The 18,483-nt window shown below is 41.1% G+C and overlaps 1 protein-coding gene across 2 annotated transcripts in view; it reads right to left on the bottom strand.

Moving 5' to 3' along the window:
* Positions 1 to 17,912, bottom strand: part of MSL2 (MSL complex subunit 2) — a 44,988-nt gene extending 27,076 nt beyond the window's left edge. For both annotated transcript variants that reach the window (XM_080674901.1, XM_080674900.1), the window contains exon 1: positions 16,568 to 17,912. In XM_080674901.1, coding sequence (XP_080531027.1) covers positions 16,568 to 16,709 — 142 coding nt within the window. In that variant the 5' untranslated portion in view covers positions 16,710 to 17,912. The remainder of the gene's footprint in view (positions 1 to 16,567) is intronic.
* Between the last annotated feature and the right edge of the window lie 571 nt (positions 17,913 to 18,483).

Here is an 18,483-nt window from a genome sequence, read left to right as displayed (position 1 = left end):
CCATTCAGCTACCCTACGCCTTTTGATTGGAGAATTGAATCCATTTACATTTAGAGTTATTACTGAGAGGTGCTTATTTATAGCCATTTTAATTCTGTATGGCTAGGTTTCTCTGTTTCTTTTTCTCAGCAATCCCTTACAGCAATCCCTTTAGCATTTCTAGTAATGCTGGCTTGGTGGTGATGAACTCCTTTGCCTTTTTTTGTCTGGGAAGCTCTTTATTTGACCATCTATTTTGAATGGTAGCCTTGCTCAGGCATCCTCAAACTACGGCCCGCAGGCTACATGCGGCCCTCCGAGGACATTTATCCGGCCCGCCGGGTGCTGCTGCCTGTCCTGCTTAGCAGCCGACTCGTCCCGGGCCCACAGTGCGCATAGGAATTTGTTCATAGTTTTTTTTTTTTTTTAAATACTATAGTCTGGCCTTCCAACGGTCTGAGGGACAGTGAACTGGCCCCCTGTTTAAAAAGTTTGAGGACCCCTGGCCTTGCTGGATATAGTAATCTTGGTCTCAGATCCTTACTTTCACTACCTTGAGTACTTCATGCCATTCCCTTCTGGCCTGTAGAGTTTCTGATGAGAAATCAGGTGTCAGACTTATGGGAGTTCCTTTGTAGGTAACAGTTTTCTTTTCTCTTGCTGCCTTTAAGATTCTCACTTTGTCTTTAATTTTTGGCATTTTAATTGTGATGTGTCTGGGTATGGATCAGTTTGGGTTCTTGCTTGGGGTTCTCTGTGCCTCCTGAACTTGTGTGTCTTTTTCCTTTACCAGGTTAGGGAAGTTTTCTGCCATTATTTCTTCAATTCCTTTGTCCCTTTCTGCCTCTCTGGCACACCTGCTATTCTAATATTGTTACGTTTCACATTGTCCCACAGCTCCCTTAAGCTGTCCTTCTGTTTTTTAATTGTTTTTTCTTTTTCGTTCTCTAATTGAGTGATGTTTTCAACTGTCTTCTAATTCACTGATTCGATCCTCAGCTTCCCCTAATCTGCTATGTATTCCTTCCAATGTGTTCTTTATTTGTGTTATGTCATTCTTTATCTCAGACTGTTCTTTTTTCATAGTTACTATATCTTTTTTCATACTGTTGAGCATTTTTACCATCATTACTCTGAACTCTGTTACAGATAAATTTCTTATCTCTGCTTCATTTATCTCTTCTCTGGAGAATTCTCTAGTTCTTTCATTTGGGGGTTGTTTCTTTGTCTCCTCATTTTGCTTGTCTGGGTTTGTGACTGTGTACTATTAGGTAGGTCCTCTACAGCTCTCAATCTCTAGTGCAGGGCAGTGTTCTGACAAATTGGATCAGGGAAAGACTCAAAGCCTCCAGAGACCACCTGTCTAAAGAATAGTAGGATTCCAACTTGAATTGCCCCCAGGCAATTGTCCTCAGGTGTAGCAAGAGATTTTTTTCAACAGGGTGGGGCATCACTTCTGCCTGTTGTTTCTTTTATAATCTCTTAAGTGGCCTCAGGGCAAGGTGTTTTCCAATAGGGTGTGTCAACCGTCTTCCCCCCAGGCAAGGCAAATGTCTTTGTGGGAAAGATGTCCTCCACTGCATGAGGGAATGACTCAGCCCAGGAAACTTGGAGTGTCTGCCTTCTGAGCTCTATCCCCCGAGTCCCCAGTCCTGGGTTCTGCTCTCACAGCTCCAGTCCACTTCATCTTCCCTCTGCCAGAGCACAAGGTGGGTGGCTCCACAGGGAATTTTTGTGCACTGACCCTTCAAGAGGGTGCCCAAACTTTCAGCTGCCACTCCTGGCAGACAACACCCCACTGCTTTTCACAGCTAGATGTTATGTAGGTACCCTCCTCAGATTTGGTGCTCTCTGCTGGAGAGCCCATCTTGGGGATTAAATCCCAGAGTTCTCGGTGGCACCCCCCCCAACCTCCCACTCCCCCGCCAACAGCTGAGATATCTCTCTGGGACTTCAGTTGCTGTCTGTGGGCGCCCAGCCAGCCCTTTCTCACCTCTGCCCCTCCTACCAGTCTCTATGCGGTCTCCACCTTCCGTCCTTGGGTATTAGGGTTCTCTCCAGTGAGTTTTCCGCTGATTATTCAGGAAGCCTTTCCATTTTTCAGTTGTAATTCCAGCTTGTTCCTGCAGCATCCACCTACTCTGCCACCATTTTTAATCTCCCTGGTAGTTTTCCTCAATCACTTAAGTAAATAATTTATGGAGCTCAGCTGTATGCCAAGCACTATGCCAAACTGCCACTGTCATTTAACACGTGATTCTCCAAACTTTTTTATATCTCAAATTTATCAGAACCAAAGTTACAGTCCAAAGTTTTCAAACAATAACTAGTAAGATATCTCCTAGATACACATACGCATGAAAATAATCAGGTTCAGCTAAGAACAGAAATGACACCACCACAAAAAGATCGTATGTGTCACCAAATGGGTACAAACGAAGTAACAGTTTTTGGACAATTAAAACACTTCTTTTTAAGCTTGTTTCTAGTCTTGCAAAACCTGTGCCCAATAGTTTTTTGCAGGCATATGTTGAAGTCTAAACCTCTTAAAAATGTTTTCATTTGGCAAAATTCATGATTATGAGAACTACTATAATAATACCTTCAAGTCAAAGAAAAATGAATTTTAAATGAAAAAACCCTCCTAAGAAGACAGCACCATTTTCCTTTTGGTAGGGTTTCATAACCCCGGTCCGTTTTTCTTTTTTAGATTTTTGATTGAGCAGCCCTTAGAATATATTCCTTTAAACTTCCGCACAAGTTTATTAATAGTAAACCAAAAAGCAAATACATGCCTCAAAAAAATCAACAGATCCAAATGACAAATTAAGGTTTCAAAGAAATTAGTAGTTCTCTACATATTTAAGCAGCTATGCCCCAGACCACCATTATGCCCTGATCACCTGGATTCTAAAACCAATAAACTGTTTTCTTTAAAATATCTAGCATAAATAATCATAACAGAAAAATATGCACTTTAATAAAATCTAAGGGAATAATGTGGTAGATCATTAATCACACAAAATAGTGATACACAGATTATTTTGACCACTTGACCAAGTCGTTATTTTTTTAAGTTCATTACATCACTTTACACTGTTATTTAACATGGGATTCTCCAACCCATGTTAGAGACCAGTCATTAACTAAATATGTATGCCGGAGGAGTAAAGAATGGGGGGGTAAAGAAAAAATCTGTTCCCAGTTGGGAAAAGGAATACAACTAACTTTGCTGAAAAATGAAAATCAGTGAACACTGCAACTTTAAAAGTATGAATGTTATTTACTCAAGCCAAACTGTTTGCTGAACATCTCAACGGCTAACCTTTAGAGTTTCTTTAACTTTTATGTCTTTGGTTAACCTAAAACTATGAAAATTACTTCCTGATACTCTCGGTGATATCAATTGTTTATATAAGTTTCTCCAGTCAGCTACCATTATAAACTAAAAACCCAAACACTTGCCCTAACCCATTTTTCTCAGTGATTAGAGTGTCCGCCCTTCAGACTGGAGGGTCGGATTCCAGTCAAGGGCATGTATCTCAGTTGCAGGCTTGATCCCCAGCCCTGGTCAGGGTGGGTTCGGGAAGCAACCAATTGATATGTCTCTCTCACTTCGATGTTTCTCACTTCCGCTCTCACTAAAAATCAATGAGAGGGGAAAAAAAAAAAAAATATATATATATATATATATATATATATATATATATATATATATCCATCCTCAGGCGAGGATTAACCAAAAAGTAAAAAATAAATAAAAGATTAAAAAACAGCCGAAACCGGTTTGGCTCAGTGGATAGAGCTTCAGCCTGGGGGCTGGGGGATCCCAGGTTTGATTCCGGTCAGGGGCTCGTGCCTTGGTTGCGGGCGCATCCCCAGTGGGGGGTGTGCAGGAGGCAGCTGATCAATGTTTCTAACTCTCTATCCCTCTCCCTTCCTCTCTGTAAAATATCAATAAAATGTTTTTTTTAAAAAAAAAAGATTAAAAAACAACAAACATTCACCACAGATTATTAAATGAATGATGTATACCACTCAGACCACAACATATTCATAAACTCATCATGCCTCATTTCATATTCTAATAAGAATTAAAAGAGAATGCCAGACATCATTTATCTTAATAATTATGTAGGGTAGCCCGTAATAGAGTGTTTTGTGGTTACAGAGCATTTATGTAATATTTTATTATTTTCATACTTTCACAAAGCAATGATAGTCTCATTAAAATATTACCAATAAGATAATATAGTCTGGTAAATTAGGCACAATTAACTTGATATGTAGCTGAGCATTCAAACATTTACTCAAATCAAAATAAATCTAGATACAAATTTCCCAAACTGGTGTTCCACTGAACCAGAAAGCATTTACAGGTTTGCTTTAATACACTCGTGGAGAGTCATCCCAAAATATATCAGTGTCTTAAAACTGAATACTACAGCTGTCAAGAAACCTGCTTAATATGGCACTGCTTAAATTTATTGGCACACTTTTTTTTTAACTGTACTTATTAACCTCATAGTAGGAATATTCCAAGACAGCTATTCCTTTAAACAGTCACTATTCTCATCCAAGGGTATTAGAATCATCTAGGTGACCTACTCCAGAAATGACTCAATGTCTGGAGATTCGGCCCAAGAATGTTTATTAAGATTAAACAAAATTTAAAATGTCACAGCACGGGTGGTTGCTATATGGGACAGCATAGGTTCAGAATATAATCTGACTCTGTTTCCAAACAAAACAGAATAATCAGATTTACTCTCCCACCTGAAATAACAAAAAAACTGGACAAACAATTGTTTTCAGATACTGAGCAACAGAAAACAAAGAACAGTGATCCCTGGGATAGGAAACAAACAAGCTAAGCCTACAACTACCCCAGCTTATGCCTAGAGATAATTTTCAGACTGCAGCACAAGGAAAGAGAGCCCAAACACACCCTGGTGGTCTCCCTAAAATGAGAAGACAGAGTTGGGAGGCCAAGGCAGTTGGACTTTCAGGGCAGAGTACTAGAGATGAGAAAGCTGCACAGAGAAAAGAGCTCCAGTTTTTTAAACCAGGTCCCTTTCAAGTCTTCAGCTGAGTACCGATTAGCATATGCACTCAAGGAAACTACCCCAGCCTAAAGAAAGAACACCCAGAAAGGAACAAAGTGAAAATCCCAATGTAATTCAGAGACAACAGAATAATTCCTAATCCCAACACCAAGAGTGAGAAACATAATTCATAAGGCATCAGATTGAATAAGGCATCATCTTGCTCAGTACTGCAGAAAAATTAGCTCCTAAAGGCTGCGTTGGTCCTACCTAATAAAAGCTAAAACAAGCCTCAAAAAGATCAAACTGTCTCCAAATAACATAACCTCATCCCAAGAACAAAGCTCAAGAATATTTATAGTACAAAAATATCTATCGCCCAGCTGGCTTGGCTCAGTGGTTGAGCGTTGACCTATGAACCAGGAGGTCATGGTTCAATTCCCAGTCAGGGCATATGCTGGGTTGTGGGTTCAATCCCAGGCAGGAGACAGCCTATCAATGATTCTCTCTCATTGTTGATGTTTCTGTCTCTCCCTCTCCCTTCCTCTCTGAAATCAATAAATATATATATATTAAAAAACACAAAAATATCTATCAACAAATTAAAATTTTATGGACAAGGTATAAGTCACAATATCCAGCATCCAATCAAAAATTAATGAGCCCGGCTGGTGTGGCTCAGCGATTGAGCTTCAACCCAGGAATCGAGGTCACCGGTTCGATTCCCGTCAGGGCACATGCCTGGGTTGCAGGCTCAATCCCCGGTAGGGGGCATGCAGGAGGCAGCTGATCAAATTATTCTCTCTCATCACTGATGTTTCTACCCCTCTCTTCCTTTCCCTTCCTCTCTGAAATGAATATGCAATAAAAAAAATATCTTTTAAAAAGACAAAAAAATTAATAAGGCATACAAAGTAGAAAAATATCACCCATAAAAAGCAGAAAAACCAAACAGCAACATAACCTAGAAATGATAGATGAATTAGGGCAGAACATTAAAAATTAAACTTAAAACTATAGTCCATGTGTTCAAAATTGTTGTATGCACTTAATAAGAGCTTCAAAATACATGAAGCAAAAACTGTTAAAACTCCAGAGAATTTGACAAAACCAAAATTATAATTAAGAGATTTCAACACCTCTCAAAGACAAAACGAATAGGAAACCAATAAGGATAGAGAAGATCTGAACAACACTAACAAGCAACTTGTGAAAATGTTTTAATTGACCAGAAACATTGTGAACCAACAACTGCCAAACAAGTAAAGCAATCCTGATTTTTATCCAGGTAAGAAGGGTTCACAAAATAATTCAAGATCCCAACAGTAGAATTTTATGGTTCAAAAGTGTCGAGAGTACAAGCGATCTTACAAAATTCTCTACTTCTAAGGATTACAAATCCAAATGTCTAGAGGGCCATGCTGGTGGTTTCTTCCTTTCCTTCCTCCCCTCCCCTCCCCTCCCTTCCATTCCCTTTCTAAGTGACAAAGGCTGGGAGGGACCCAAGGGCAAAACTACAGAGGATTTACTTACCTCCATCCCCAAAAGGGAGAAACCCCCTCTCAATTACCCTCAATGATGCCATGTCATGAGGGAGTGTACACCCACTGATGCCAGACCTTACAGTTTTCTAGGAGGTGCCTAAAATCTGGATTTTTATATGAAGGCTAGATTTTAAAACTTTGGCCAACAAACTTAATATTTTTATCAAGCTAACAAAATGCCTGGGGGCCCTAGCTGGTTTGCCTCATTGAATAGAGTGTCAGTCAGCCTGCAGACAGAAGGGTCAAGGGTTCAATTCCTCACATCGTTTTTTGTCTCTCCCCTTCCATCCCACTCTCCCTAAAAATATCAACAGAAAATATCTACGGGTGAGGATTAACAACAACAACAAAGAGCCTGGGGGCCTAATTCACAACCAAATCTCTGCTTTAGTCCAATAAAATGAAACTAAGATAAATTAATTTGTTCAAATTGTCAAGGCAGACAATACCAACTGGCCACAACTAAAACACTGTGGACATTGCCAAAACCGGTTTGGCTCAGTGGATAGAGCGTCGGCCTGTGGACTGAAGGGTCCCGGGTTCGATTCCGGTCAAGGGCATGTACCTTGGTTGCGGGCACATCCCCAGTGGGAGGTGTGCAGGAGGCAGCTGATCGATGTTTCTCTCATCGATGTTTCTAGCTCTCTATCCCTCTCCCTTCCTCACTGTAAAATATCAATAAAATATATATTTAAAAAAATAAATAAATAAATAAATAAATAAATAAATAAATAAATAAAACACTGTGGACATGGACACAAAGGTTCCACTTTTAGAAGAAATTGAATCCAGTGTGCTCCCAGGACAGGTACTTAGGGATGTCTACCTTCTCAGAGAAGATATGAAAACTGTCTTCCAATAGTTGAAAAGGTAAAATTTTATCAAAGGCTTTTTCAATTGTTCCAGAGGACACCAAAAAAAAAAATGAGGAGACAATTATAGAAAAGGAGACTTGGGTAAATTGGAAGTATGAACTTTCTAAAGAAACCAACTTTTCTAAAGAAAAAAAAAGTTATCAAACAATGATATGGCTATTCTGCAGAGTAGAATTTAGCTCCCTAACCCAGAAGTATTCAGAAAAGGCTTGGATGAACTTTCAATATTACAGAAAGGATTCTTTGATGTGAATAAATTTCTGCCTAACGCTTTATAAATTCTCATCATGAAGAATAACCTAGTAAATATCTTCCTTGTAAAAACCTATGTAAAAATTGAGCTGGTTAGCTCAATGACACCATATAGAAAGATCCCTGAGTCAGCCCACAGCTTCTGGTAAATATGACATAGTTATATCCTATGACATATCCTGAATATGTTCAGTCACAGGCTGGACAACCAAATGATTAACTGTAGAGAGGATTCAGAAATCCATCACAAGGATACCTGAATTGGAATGCCACTTTCTAATCCTAGATTCCTGTATTATATATGGCCAGAGTCCTAGATATCAGAACATTAGGCAAAGATTTGAATGTCAAGGGAAAGACATTTAGGAGGATTGGTAGAGGGTTGAAAGTCCTTAGGTTGTTATACCCTGAACTCACACCCCCACTTTAGATATACCTTTAAATATTATATAAAGAATCACTTCTCAGCCTCTTGGCTAAGATTAAGTATAAATATTACATAAAGAATTTTAAAACCATTCAACTTTTCCAGAAAACATAACTGATTTCCAAGGTATAGACGAGGCAACATTTTAAGTGCACATTTTCTGTAGGTTATAACAAAGAAAACAGACAAATGTTAACTGATAAGACAACTAAAATCAGCACACACAAAATACAATAGGTGTAAAACTAGATTAAAACAGCTTGAAAAAAAAACAGATATTCCAACTCTGCAAAGATTCAAGATCTCTGGAGTAAAAGGGTAATGAATGAAAATTCTGCTAAATTATTATGGACAAGTCGGAACAAGAAAAAGATGAGAAAATAGCCAGATATACACTAATTAAGGTGAAAAAAAAATCTATTCCTGACAAGGGAACAAAAATAATAATAATCTTTAAAAGAGAAAAAAAAAAGAGTTTGAAATTAAATGGACAAGAAGACAAAAGTGACTCCTGGACACAAAGAAAAATGTAAGAAATTAGAATAAGAATTTTGAAATATCACTTTTTAAAATAAAAGATAAAATTTAGAAAGTACATCAGAACTTGCAAAAACAAATTTAAATGAATCATTCATAAAAGTAGCTAAGTGGACTCTGAGGGATATGTCAATACAATAAGGCATTAACCAACAAATGATGGCGTGCTATGGATGTTATCAATATGATATGAGTGCTCGTATGAAGAAAACAAGGAATGCAAAGAAAAGAGAACTGGATGTTCAAATTACTTTGAGGGACTGATAACCACAACCCCAAGACTCAGAAGATATGTTGTTACACTATATCAAATAGTATATAAAATTATTTTAAAATCAAAGTTTCCAGGGAAGGGCATAAAATAAAAATTTTTAGATTATTTTTTATGCTTTCCTAAACATATTTCCAGTATTTCCTCACCCCTAAGCACCAATCACCATCACATTATTCGAAGTTGTCTCATCCTTCTCTTCATTCTCCTTAGGCCCACATCTGAACTGCTCCAATTTCTATCTTAACTGCAATCTCTCCCAAAATCTACACCAAATTGCTAAACCCTTAAAGAATATTTTAATTTCAAACTAGCCTACCTAAATTCTTCATGTCCTTCCAAACTTCATTTCTAATATGAACTTTTGACTCCTTCAATTTTTCCCATGCATCTGTATTAAATTGCCAGGTTTTGTCAGTTCTTAAATATAATTCAAAACATTTTATCAAGTATATGCTTTGTGAAAGCACATGCTAGATATGTTTATAAATTTTATAATAGGAAACGTCTCATTTAATCTATTCATAGTGAGGCCCTGGCCAGTGTGGTTCAGTTGGTTAAGCATCATTCTGTGCACCCAGAGGTCGCTGGTTCAATTCCCGTTCAGGGCACATGCCTAGGTTATAGGCTCCATCCCCAGTGGAGGAGGGGACGGAGGAGAGTGCAGGAGGCAGCACAGATTAATGTTTCTCTGTCTCCCTTCCTCTCAATACAAACGTATTTTTTAAAAAAAATCTATTTATAGTGAAATATGAACAAGTATATATATAGTACACATCAAAGAATTAAAGTGTTATGATAACCATAAGACAAAAATTTCCCTTAGCATTATCTATGTTGTTCCCTTACCACTGCCACCACTATTCAGTAATCAATCCCAAATCAATCTTTTCTAAAACAGAATTTAAATTACATCCCTCTCCTACTTAAAATGTTGTTTCTCAAATGCTTACAACAATGATTTGCAAATCCCCTGCCCCATATCAAGGTTGGGGGGGGGTGTTAAATGAAGATTACAAGGCACTCAAGGCACCACCCACAGAAATTCCAATTCAATCAGTCTGATGTGATAATTGGAAATCTGAATTTTAACAAGCCCTTTAGATTGTATTTGATTTTGGCAACCTATATAAGACTCTTTTTTAAAAAAACTTTATCACCTTTAGAGAGAAATGGGGAAAGGGGAGAGAGAGAGAGCAAGAAGGAGAGAGAAACATCAATTAGTTGTTCCACTTATTTATGCATTCATTGGTTGATTCTTCTATGTGCCCTGACCAAGATTGAACCCACAACTCTGTCGAATTGGGACAATGCTCTAACCCAGTGGTCGGCAAACTCATCAGTCAACAGAGCCAAATATCAACAGTACAACGATTGAAATTTCTTTTGAGAGCCCAATTTTTTAAACTTAAACTTCTTCTAACGCCACTTCTTCAAAATAGACTCGCCCAGGCCGTGGTATTTTGTGGAAGAGCCACACTCAAGGGGCCAAAGAGCCACATGTGGCTCACGAGCCACGGTTTGCCGACCAATGCTCTAACCAACTGAGCTACCCAGCCAGGACTAAAACACACTTTGAAAAAAAGAAAAGAAAAATACATCTACAAAATAAATGTCAAATTCCTTAGCCTGGCATTAAAGGTCCCCACATAAAAGGCTCCTGAGTAACCACTATACTGCAAGGGGTCTCTCCCCTTCATGGAAATAAACTTGCTTTTCTGCAACCTCAACAAGCCAACTGTTCTCTCCAACAAGCCTTACTGAAAATGAGCAACTAACTTCACCATTCCTCTTGGTCCCACTCAAGCTCCATACTTCCTAGATCTCAAACTGAAACAATTTCTCCTAATTCTACATCCCATACAGCCATACAGCTAGCCTTGAACCATTATTCAAACTATTATTAACTTTGTAGAACTAATTTTTACAGTACTAAAAGGGGAACTGTAAAAAGGAGATTTTTCTTAGGAGAAGAAACCAAACGAATGGTTAAATTAATGTGTGAAATAAAAGAAGTGTATCTACCAGGCAAATTACTACTGTTCCTCTTTACCAGCCCACTAGATAAATGCTCCCTAAAGAATTCTTCCCATTATCAGAGAGAACAGGTGAACTTAAGTCCCCCCCCCAAAAAAAAAAACAAAACTGGTAAACCAAACTCTGCTTTAACACCAATCAGATGTCCTTAAACGATGTTCAGAACAGCTATTCAAAAACAAATTATATGAAGGGAAATATTCATTTACGGATAATTTCTAAAATTTTTACATATGCAATAAAGTTAATTAATAAATGGTTCTATGGGATTAATAAAAACGTAATAAGTGAAATAAGTTTTCAAGATAAAAAATAATAGTGATTCACCCTGGCCAGGTGAATCTCTGTGGCTCAATTGGTTGGAGTGTCATCCCATCTACCAAGAGGTTCCTGGTTCAATTCCTGGTCAGGGTGCATACCTAGGTTTCAGGTTTGATCCCCAGTCAGGGCACGTGCAGAAGGTGAGCAATCAATGTTTCTCTCACTCTTCCTCTCTCCCCCCTCATTCCCACTCTTCTCTTTTTTCGCCTCTCTCTAACGCTCACTGACGCTCGGCCACGCCCCTCTCTAAAATCAATAAGCATATCCCCCAGTGAGGATTTAAAAAGAAAAGGCTGTTGATTCCTCAAGATGATATACAAATGACCAACAAGCATATGATCAATGTCACTATAGAAATGCAAATCAAAATCACAATGAGATATCACCTCACACTCATTAGAATGGCTACTATCAAAAAAATATTTTGCCTGGCCAGCATGGCTCAGTGGTTGAGCATCAACCTATGAACCAGGAGGTCACAGTTCAATTCCTGGTCAGGGCATATTAATGTAACAATTACTCAAATGGCCTTTTAATTTAGATGTGTAAACTTGTAAGTCCTGAAATAATATAATAAATTTGATCTGTAGAATCAAATCCTGTTGGAGTTGGGTGTGTATTTTGCCCAGCTGGTGCGGCTCAGTGGATTGAGCATCATCCCATGAACCAATAGGTCCCGGGTCCCATCAGGGTACATGCCCAGAATGTGGACTGGATCCCCAGTGGGGGGCGTGCAGGAGGCAGCTGATGTTTCTATCTTTCCCTCTCCCTTCCTCTCTATCTAAAAATTAATAAAAACGTATTAAAAATAAATAAAAAATATGTAGTTTACAATAAGACACTTCAAGCTATATGTTCAAATTCCAGTTAAGAAGATTCTTATATTTATAAATTATTTGTTCTGTCAAAACCAAAGTTAATTCCAATATTCCACACTGGAAGAGATTCTTAAGATCATCTATTTACTCCACTAATTCCAGGGGTGTAGAGTACAAACAATGGCAAAAGAGAAAAATAAGGAAAGTGAAGGTAGTTGTTCAGAAAGCTAAATCTATTTGGTTTTAAGGCAAATACTTTGACAGCATATCCTTCCTACTTTGAAACTTTGCCTTTTTAATAATTTCATCCATTCAACAAGTTAAGCCAGTAACTGACAGGTTCGGGGCTACCATAGTAAACAAAACAAGCAAGGCTCTCACCCTCAGGGAACCAACCACATACCTACCTAAAAGATAGGGTTTTGTCTTTAAGTCCTTTCACATTCAAAACAAAAACTTGTTTAGTCTATATCACCCTATGTGTTTCAATGAGAAACACTAATCTCCAGCCCCTCCCCATTTTGTAAATGAAAAATTGAATGTCTAGAAGGTCCAAAAATATTAAGTAAATCCAAAGGCAAAACCCCTTCGTTCCTAGACTCTAATTAAAACATCAGAAGCCCCAGTGTGGCTCAGTTGGTTGGAACATTGTCTCATGTACCAGAAGGTCCCAAGTTCGATTCCCGGTCAAGGCACATACCTAGGTTTTGGGTTCCATCCCCAGTCAGGGAATGTATAGAAGGCAACCGATCCATATAAGTCTCTCACATTGATGTTTCTCTATATCTCTCCCCCTCCCTTCCTCTCTAAAAAATGAAAACACCAGGAAAATATTCATGTGCCTGAGTAGAGATTTGATCCTGATTACTTTACAGGACTCCGAATATCTCAGAAAGTAAAAGTTTCCATTCAACACATCCTTCCAACTCTAACAGGATTTGATTCTACATATAAAACTTGTTATATTACTTGAGGGCTTACAAGTTTAATGGAAAACTTTATTTTTTTAAATATATTTTATTGATTTTTTTACAGAGAGGAAGGGAGAGGGATAGAGTTAGAAACATCGATCAGCTGGCTCCTGCACACCTCCTACTGGGGATGTGCCGGCAACCAAGGTACATGCCTTTGACTGGAATCGAACCTGGGACCCTTGAGTCTGTAAGCTGACGCTCTATCCACTAAGCCAAACCAGTTAGGGCTTAATGGAAAACTTGAAATCCCTAGGACAGAATTTATCAAGTTCAATGCCATTAAAAAAAGAAATTATACTTCCTGGTACATGATAAAGCATGTCCCAATATTTAGAGCAAGGGGGAAAAGCTGACACAAAAAGTAGTAGCCACTATAATTTCTGTTATGTGGCCTAGAAAGTACAGTAATTCTCTGGAGCAATATCCCATTCACCTGAAGCTTCAGAATGTTTAAATATACAAGGCAATTGAAAAAACAGAACAGTGATAATCAGCTAATTTACATTTCAAACAGTAACAAAACCTAAGTTCCAGAGAATAGTCTAAGTTTGACAGTAACTGACCTGACAGTTCAGTCTCTTCTCTCACCTCCTCCTCCCTCTCTCTACTTCTGCACAAGAGTGGGATATTAAGTACATAATATGTGCCAGACACCAAATCCATAGACTTGTTCTCATAGGGTCAAAAGGTTTTTCCCCACTAAAAAATAAGCCCACATATAACAAATTTGGAGAAACAAACTTGAAGAAGGTATAATCATCCTCCTTTTGTAGATAAAGGAAATTGAGGCAAAAACTTAAAGCAACTTGTCTATACAAAAGCAGAAGAACCAAGATTTGAACCTAACTGCAAAGTTTGTAAGCCTTTTACTTTCCCTCCCTCACCTCCTCTCACTTTCTTCCTGAGTCTCATGAACACCTACATGCAAGTCACTGCTAGGAGAGAAAGGATAAGGCAAGAGGAACACAAAAATGTACAAAAACATAGTATTTTCCCTAATGTATCAGAAGAATGTTATAAAAACCGCACTGACAAAAAAAAAATTAAAAATAAAAACTGCACTGAAAGAGCTTTAAGTGCCTATGACTGGAACAAAGGGTTACAGAGGTTCAAAGGACAAAGAGAACTTTTTACTGGGAAGAGGAAAATATAAGGCATGTATGTATGTTTGAAAAGGCAAAAAATATCAACCTGGCTAAAGCAGAGCAATTATGTAAGAGAGCAGTTGAATACAGGCTGAAAAGGTAGGATTGGGTCAGATGTTGGAGGGCCTGTTGAAACAAACTCCCTATTTACAGCATGCAAGACAGAATTACACTTTACTTTTACTTATATTCATGGAAGAAAATTGCACATGCCCTAGAATTGAATGAGTTTATGTTTTTCAACTAAGACAGCCTAGGGCAGCACCTGATACAAAGTTTATTAAATGCTGGATCTGAATTCCAATAACTGATTTTTCCCCCTATCTATTGATAACCACAGACTACATGGGGAGGGGGGACAAGGGGGCAAGCCTGAAGCTACATCCAGATTGCTGAAATTTTACGCCAACTACTCAGTTACAAGGAAGTAGAATCCACAAATATTTTCCATAAAATGCAGGGAAAGGAAAGTGAACAAGAAGAAATAATTACAAAGCTCCACTTGTCAGAAAAATTCCCCTTGTGTTGCCAAGACTCGTTTTAAAAAATATTAAAAAACGACACTTGGGGACTCTTTAAATATAGTTTTATCTTTAATGGCAAATTTTTTTAAAATCCAGGTTAGAATCTGGAGGAAATGTTCAATTAGACCACAACTATCCTGAAGCTACTGATAAGAACTTAAAATCCAAGCATCTACACAATTCAAAAGTACCATTTCCCCCCTTAGAGAGTTAAATCCCATCTACCTAGTAAAAAGGAGACTTATCAGATCTTCAAGTGTTACCTGGATAACATCACTCTCTACTGCTGTTCTACCTAGCAGCCAGGGTGGGCTGCTCTATGCCCTCTCTTCATCCCTACTATCATTACCTCAGCAATCCACCCCCCAAACCTCAAAGAATGGTTTGTGGATAAGAAAGATAGAGCAGCTGCATTTCCTCGGTCCACAAACTATCAAAAGTTGTTAAAATTAAAAAAAAAAAAAAAAAAAGCACTCCGGGAATCTTGAAACCAATCAAATTCTAATGCTTACATTAGTAAAATTTAAGCTGAAAGGAAACTTTGAATCTAGCCCAAAACTCATTTTTTATATTAAGAAATTGAGGCCCAGGGCAGTTAAGTGATTTGCCCAGAGCAAGTGATTCTCTATAAAGTTGTTAAGAGTCACCAGTCACAGTAGAACTTAATCACATTCTAACAGAGTTACTTAAATTTTTATGAGATTAAGTACCTGGTGTACAAAAAACACAATCTTCACCTCTTCTGCACTCCTTTAGTGCCTTTCCCCAGAGCTATACAGAAAATGCTAGATGAATCTCAAATTAATAATCACAAAATTACTCTTCTTTATCTAATTTAAGACATGAAAGCCTGAAATGCCTAAATTTCTGAAATGCTGACTAAACAAGTGAGTGGACCAACGAAACCTCAAAATATGTGTCGGAATAAGAATACGAAGTGGAGTATATTACTGCTTTTTTGGCCAGCTGCCCTTTCCACGTTTTCATCGTGTCTTTTTTTTTGGGGGGGGGGGGGGAAGGGAAGGAGAGGTAATAGTTATTATATGTGCACAATTAATCCAAATTATTACTTTTGAGAAACTTCGACTTATTAGACAACAGCATATCTTTATCTCTCAAAAATAACTTGAAAATATCCTCCCCACCACACTAATATTTTTTAACAAAAATACCTAAAATAACCCTCTACTAGGCCACAAGGTATTAAAGCCACAAAATAAGAAACGTAATCCCACTAGCTAAAAAGTACTTAGTACCCCATCAAGTATTCCCTGGCTCACTGTTTACCGTCCAACTGTCAAAGCATTTGTGGAAGAACCTGGGGGAAAGTTCCGCACCGAGTTCACTAGCTGTGGGCGCGTCACATTATACCAGCACCCACACATAACACCAGTTTGGGGAAATGCAAACACGCCACATGTACATGTTTTAACCAGATTTAACTAAGGTAGGTATTAAATCAATTCTTGTACCGAAGGTTAAAAAAAAAAAAAGGCAGGATACATGCATATTTCACGTCATTTAAAAACCCATCATCAGAAAAGCTAAGGAACTGACCTAAGGTGAAATAAGCAGTTTCAAACGTTCAGACCGCTGTACAAAGCGGTTTGGAAGGATTCCTTCTGAAATGCCGGGTGAAAGTCCTTTGGAGTTTCAAAACTAATGACTGTATACTACTGCACAAATAACAAAAGCTTAATAATACAAACTACCATGTCCTCGAACCGTTCCTGTTACCATTGCCCGAAGATATTTAAAAAAAAAAACACACACACACACACACACAAGCTAAAAAGGGAACAATAAAAGGCGTCTCACCGCAAACACAGCACGAGAGGGACTGTCGGAAGTAAGGCAAGAGCCTGTTAATCTCGGTAAACGCCTTGGGGTCTCCGGGGTCGTAGTTGAGCACTAGGCGGCTCGCGGAAATGTAGAGAGCAGTAGCATTCACGGGGTTCATTGCAGACACTTCGACACCGTTGGCTCCCGGTTGAAAAAAAATTCCGGATCCAACTTTGTGAGCAGCCTGGGAACAATGGCGAATTTGCAACAATTCGGAGGAAATCAGAGCAGAACCACTGGCCAAAGTAGTCACCAAAATCCGTGCAAGTTTGCGAGGCTGAAGCAATCCTCCCACACATGGGGCCTTGGCGCCCCTCCTCCGTCCCTGAGACTTGCAGTTGAAAAATAATAGAGAAACCAGCGTTCGAGTTTGTCCCAGGCGGCCGCGGGGCGCAGAACGTGGCGGCTTCGGTGCTCGGGCCGCGACTCGGAGTTCAGTCTAGCCCCGCGGCTCGGCGGGCGGCCTTCGCTCGAGCTGCATCTCCGGACGCGGAGGTATCTCTTCAGGTCGAGCTGGGCGGGAGCAGGACCCGGCCCGGTCCAAGGGGCGGGCACGCTTCTCACCGGCTGCGGGGCCCCTACTCCATCACAGCGCCCGGTGCGGAGGCAGCGGCGACAGCAAGGACGACAGCTCCGGGGTCAGCTTCCTCGATCTAGTGCCCGAAGCCGCGGCGGCTACGAAGGTTGCTGTTGCGGCTGGCCGAGGCCGCCGCCGCTCTCTCCATATCGGACGCGGGGCCCGGACTGTGCCTGGCTCTCCACCCCGGCGATTACAGTCCCGCCGTTCCAGGAGGTGCCGAGGCGGGAAAGTCCGTCCCGCACCCGATAGGGGAGGGCCGGGAGGAAGTTCGCGGGCCGACGGCTGCGGAGCAGTGGCGGGAGGGGGCGGGGAGCAGGCCCAGCCGGGCCGCGGCGGCGCCCCTCGCTCCTTAGTCGCTCACTCCGAGGTCACCAGGCGCAAGCGCCGCCCCTCACTGCCCGGCCATCTTCTCCGCGCTGCACACACGGACACCGCCTCCGCTAAGCACGACGGCCGCCGCCGCCCACGGAGCCCGCCCGGCCGCGGCAGAGGCGAGCGCTCACACAGCCAGGCCCGCCGCCGCCCAGCGCACACAGCAGGCCCCGCCGCAGGCCCCTCCCCCCGCGCCTCGCCGCCCTCACCCCGACTCCACGCGCCACTCTAGCTCGGTAGGGCCTTGGTTGCTGCGGCCTTAATGGATCCTGCGGGCTGTGCGGTGCCCCAAGCCCTGCTGGAGACGACGACCGTTACCCCAACGGGCAGCGCCACTGTCATCCCCGAGACTCCCCCGCCGCCGTCGTCGCTGGCGCTCGCACGCATGCGCAGAGCACACTCTCACCCCTCCCCCCGCCCTTTCCTTTCCCTTCGCTTCCCTTTTCCCCTGCTTCTCCAAGAGCCCCCTCCACGCCCTCCCAGAGCTGTCGGCCCGCTCAGCGCGTGCGCATTCCACCGCCCAGCCCCACCGCCTTTCGCCCTTAACGCGTGCGCTTTGACCGCCCACCCAGAAAACCGGATAAACACATCAGCCCGCTCGCGCCAGCCCCTCCCGCTGCCAACCCACCCTGGGCTCACGGCGCATGTCAGGCTCTCCGCACAGAGCATGCTCTAAGAGTGCCGCCCGCTCTCTCCGCCCCCTCCCCCATGCGCTCTCAAATTCCCTCTCCCAAGCGTGTGGGCTGTGGTGAAACCTCCGCCAGTTGACCCATCCTTCCCCGGTATGGGCTGTAGGCTTCCCGCACTACACGGCTTCCTCCGTGCCCGCCAAAGCTCAGGCCGGGCTAGGTAACGCCATGGGACGCTCCGCCCAGACTCCTGCTCGGCCTCTCTTCACCCCGACTGACCGCACTGAGAGGAAATAGCCCCGCACAGCCCC

The sequence above is a fragment of the Plecotus auritus genome, assembly GCF_963455305.1.
Source record: "Plecotus auritus genome assembly, chromosome: 6".
NCBI lineage: Eukaryota > Metazoa > Chordata > Mammalia > Chiroptera > Vespertilionidae > Plecotus > Plecotus auritus.
The sequence above is the reverse complement of the archived record's forward strand: the minus strand, read 5'-3'. Positions and strand labels throughout refer to the sequence as shown.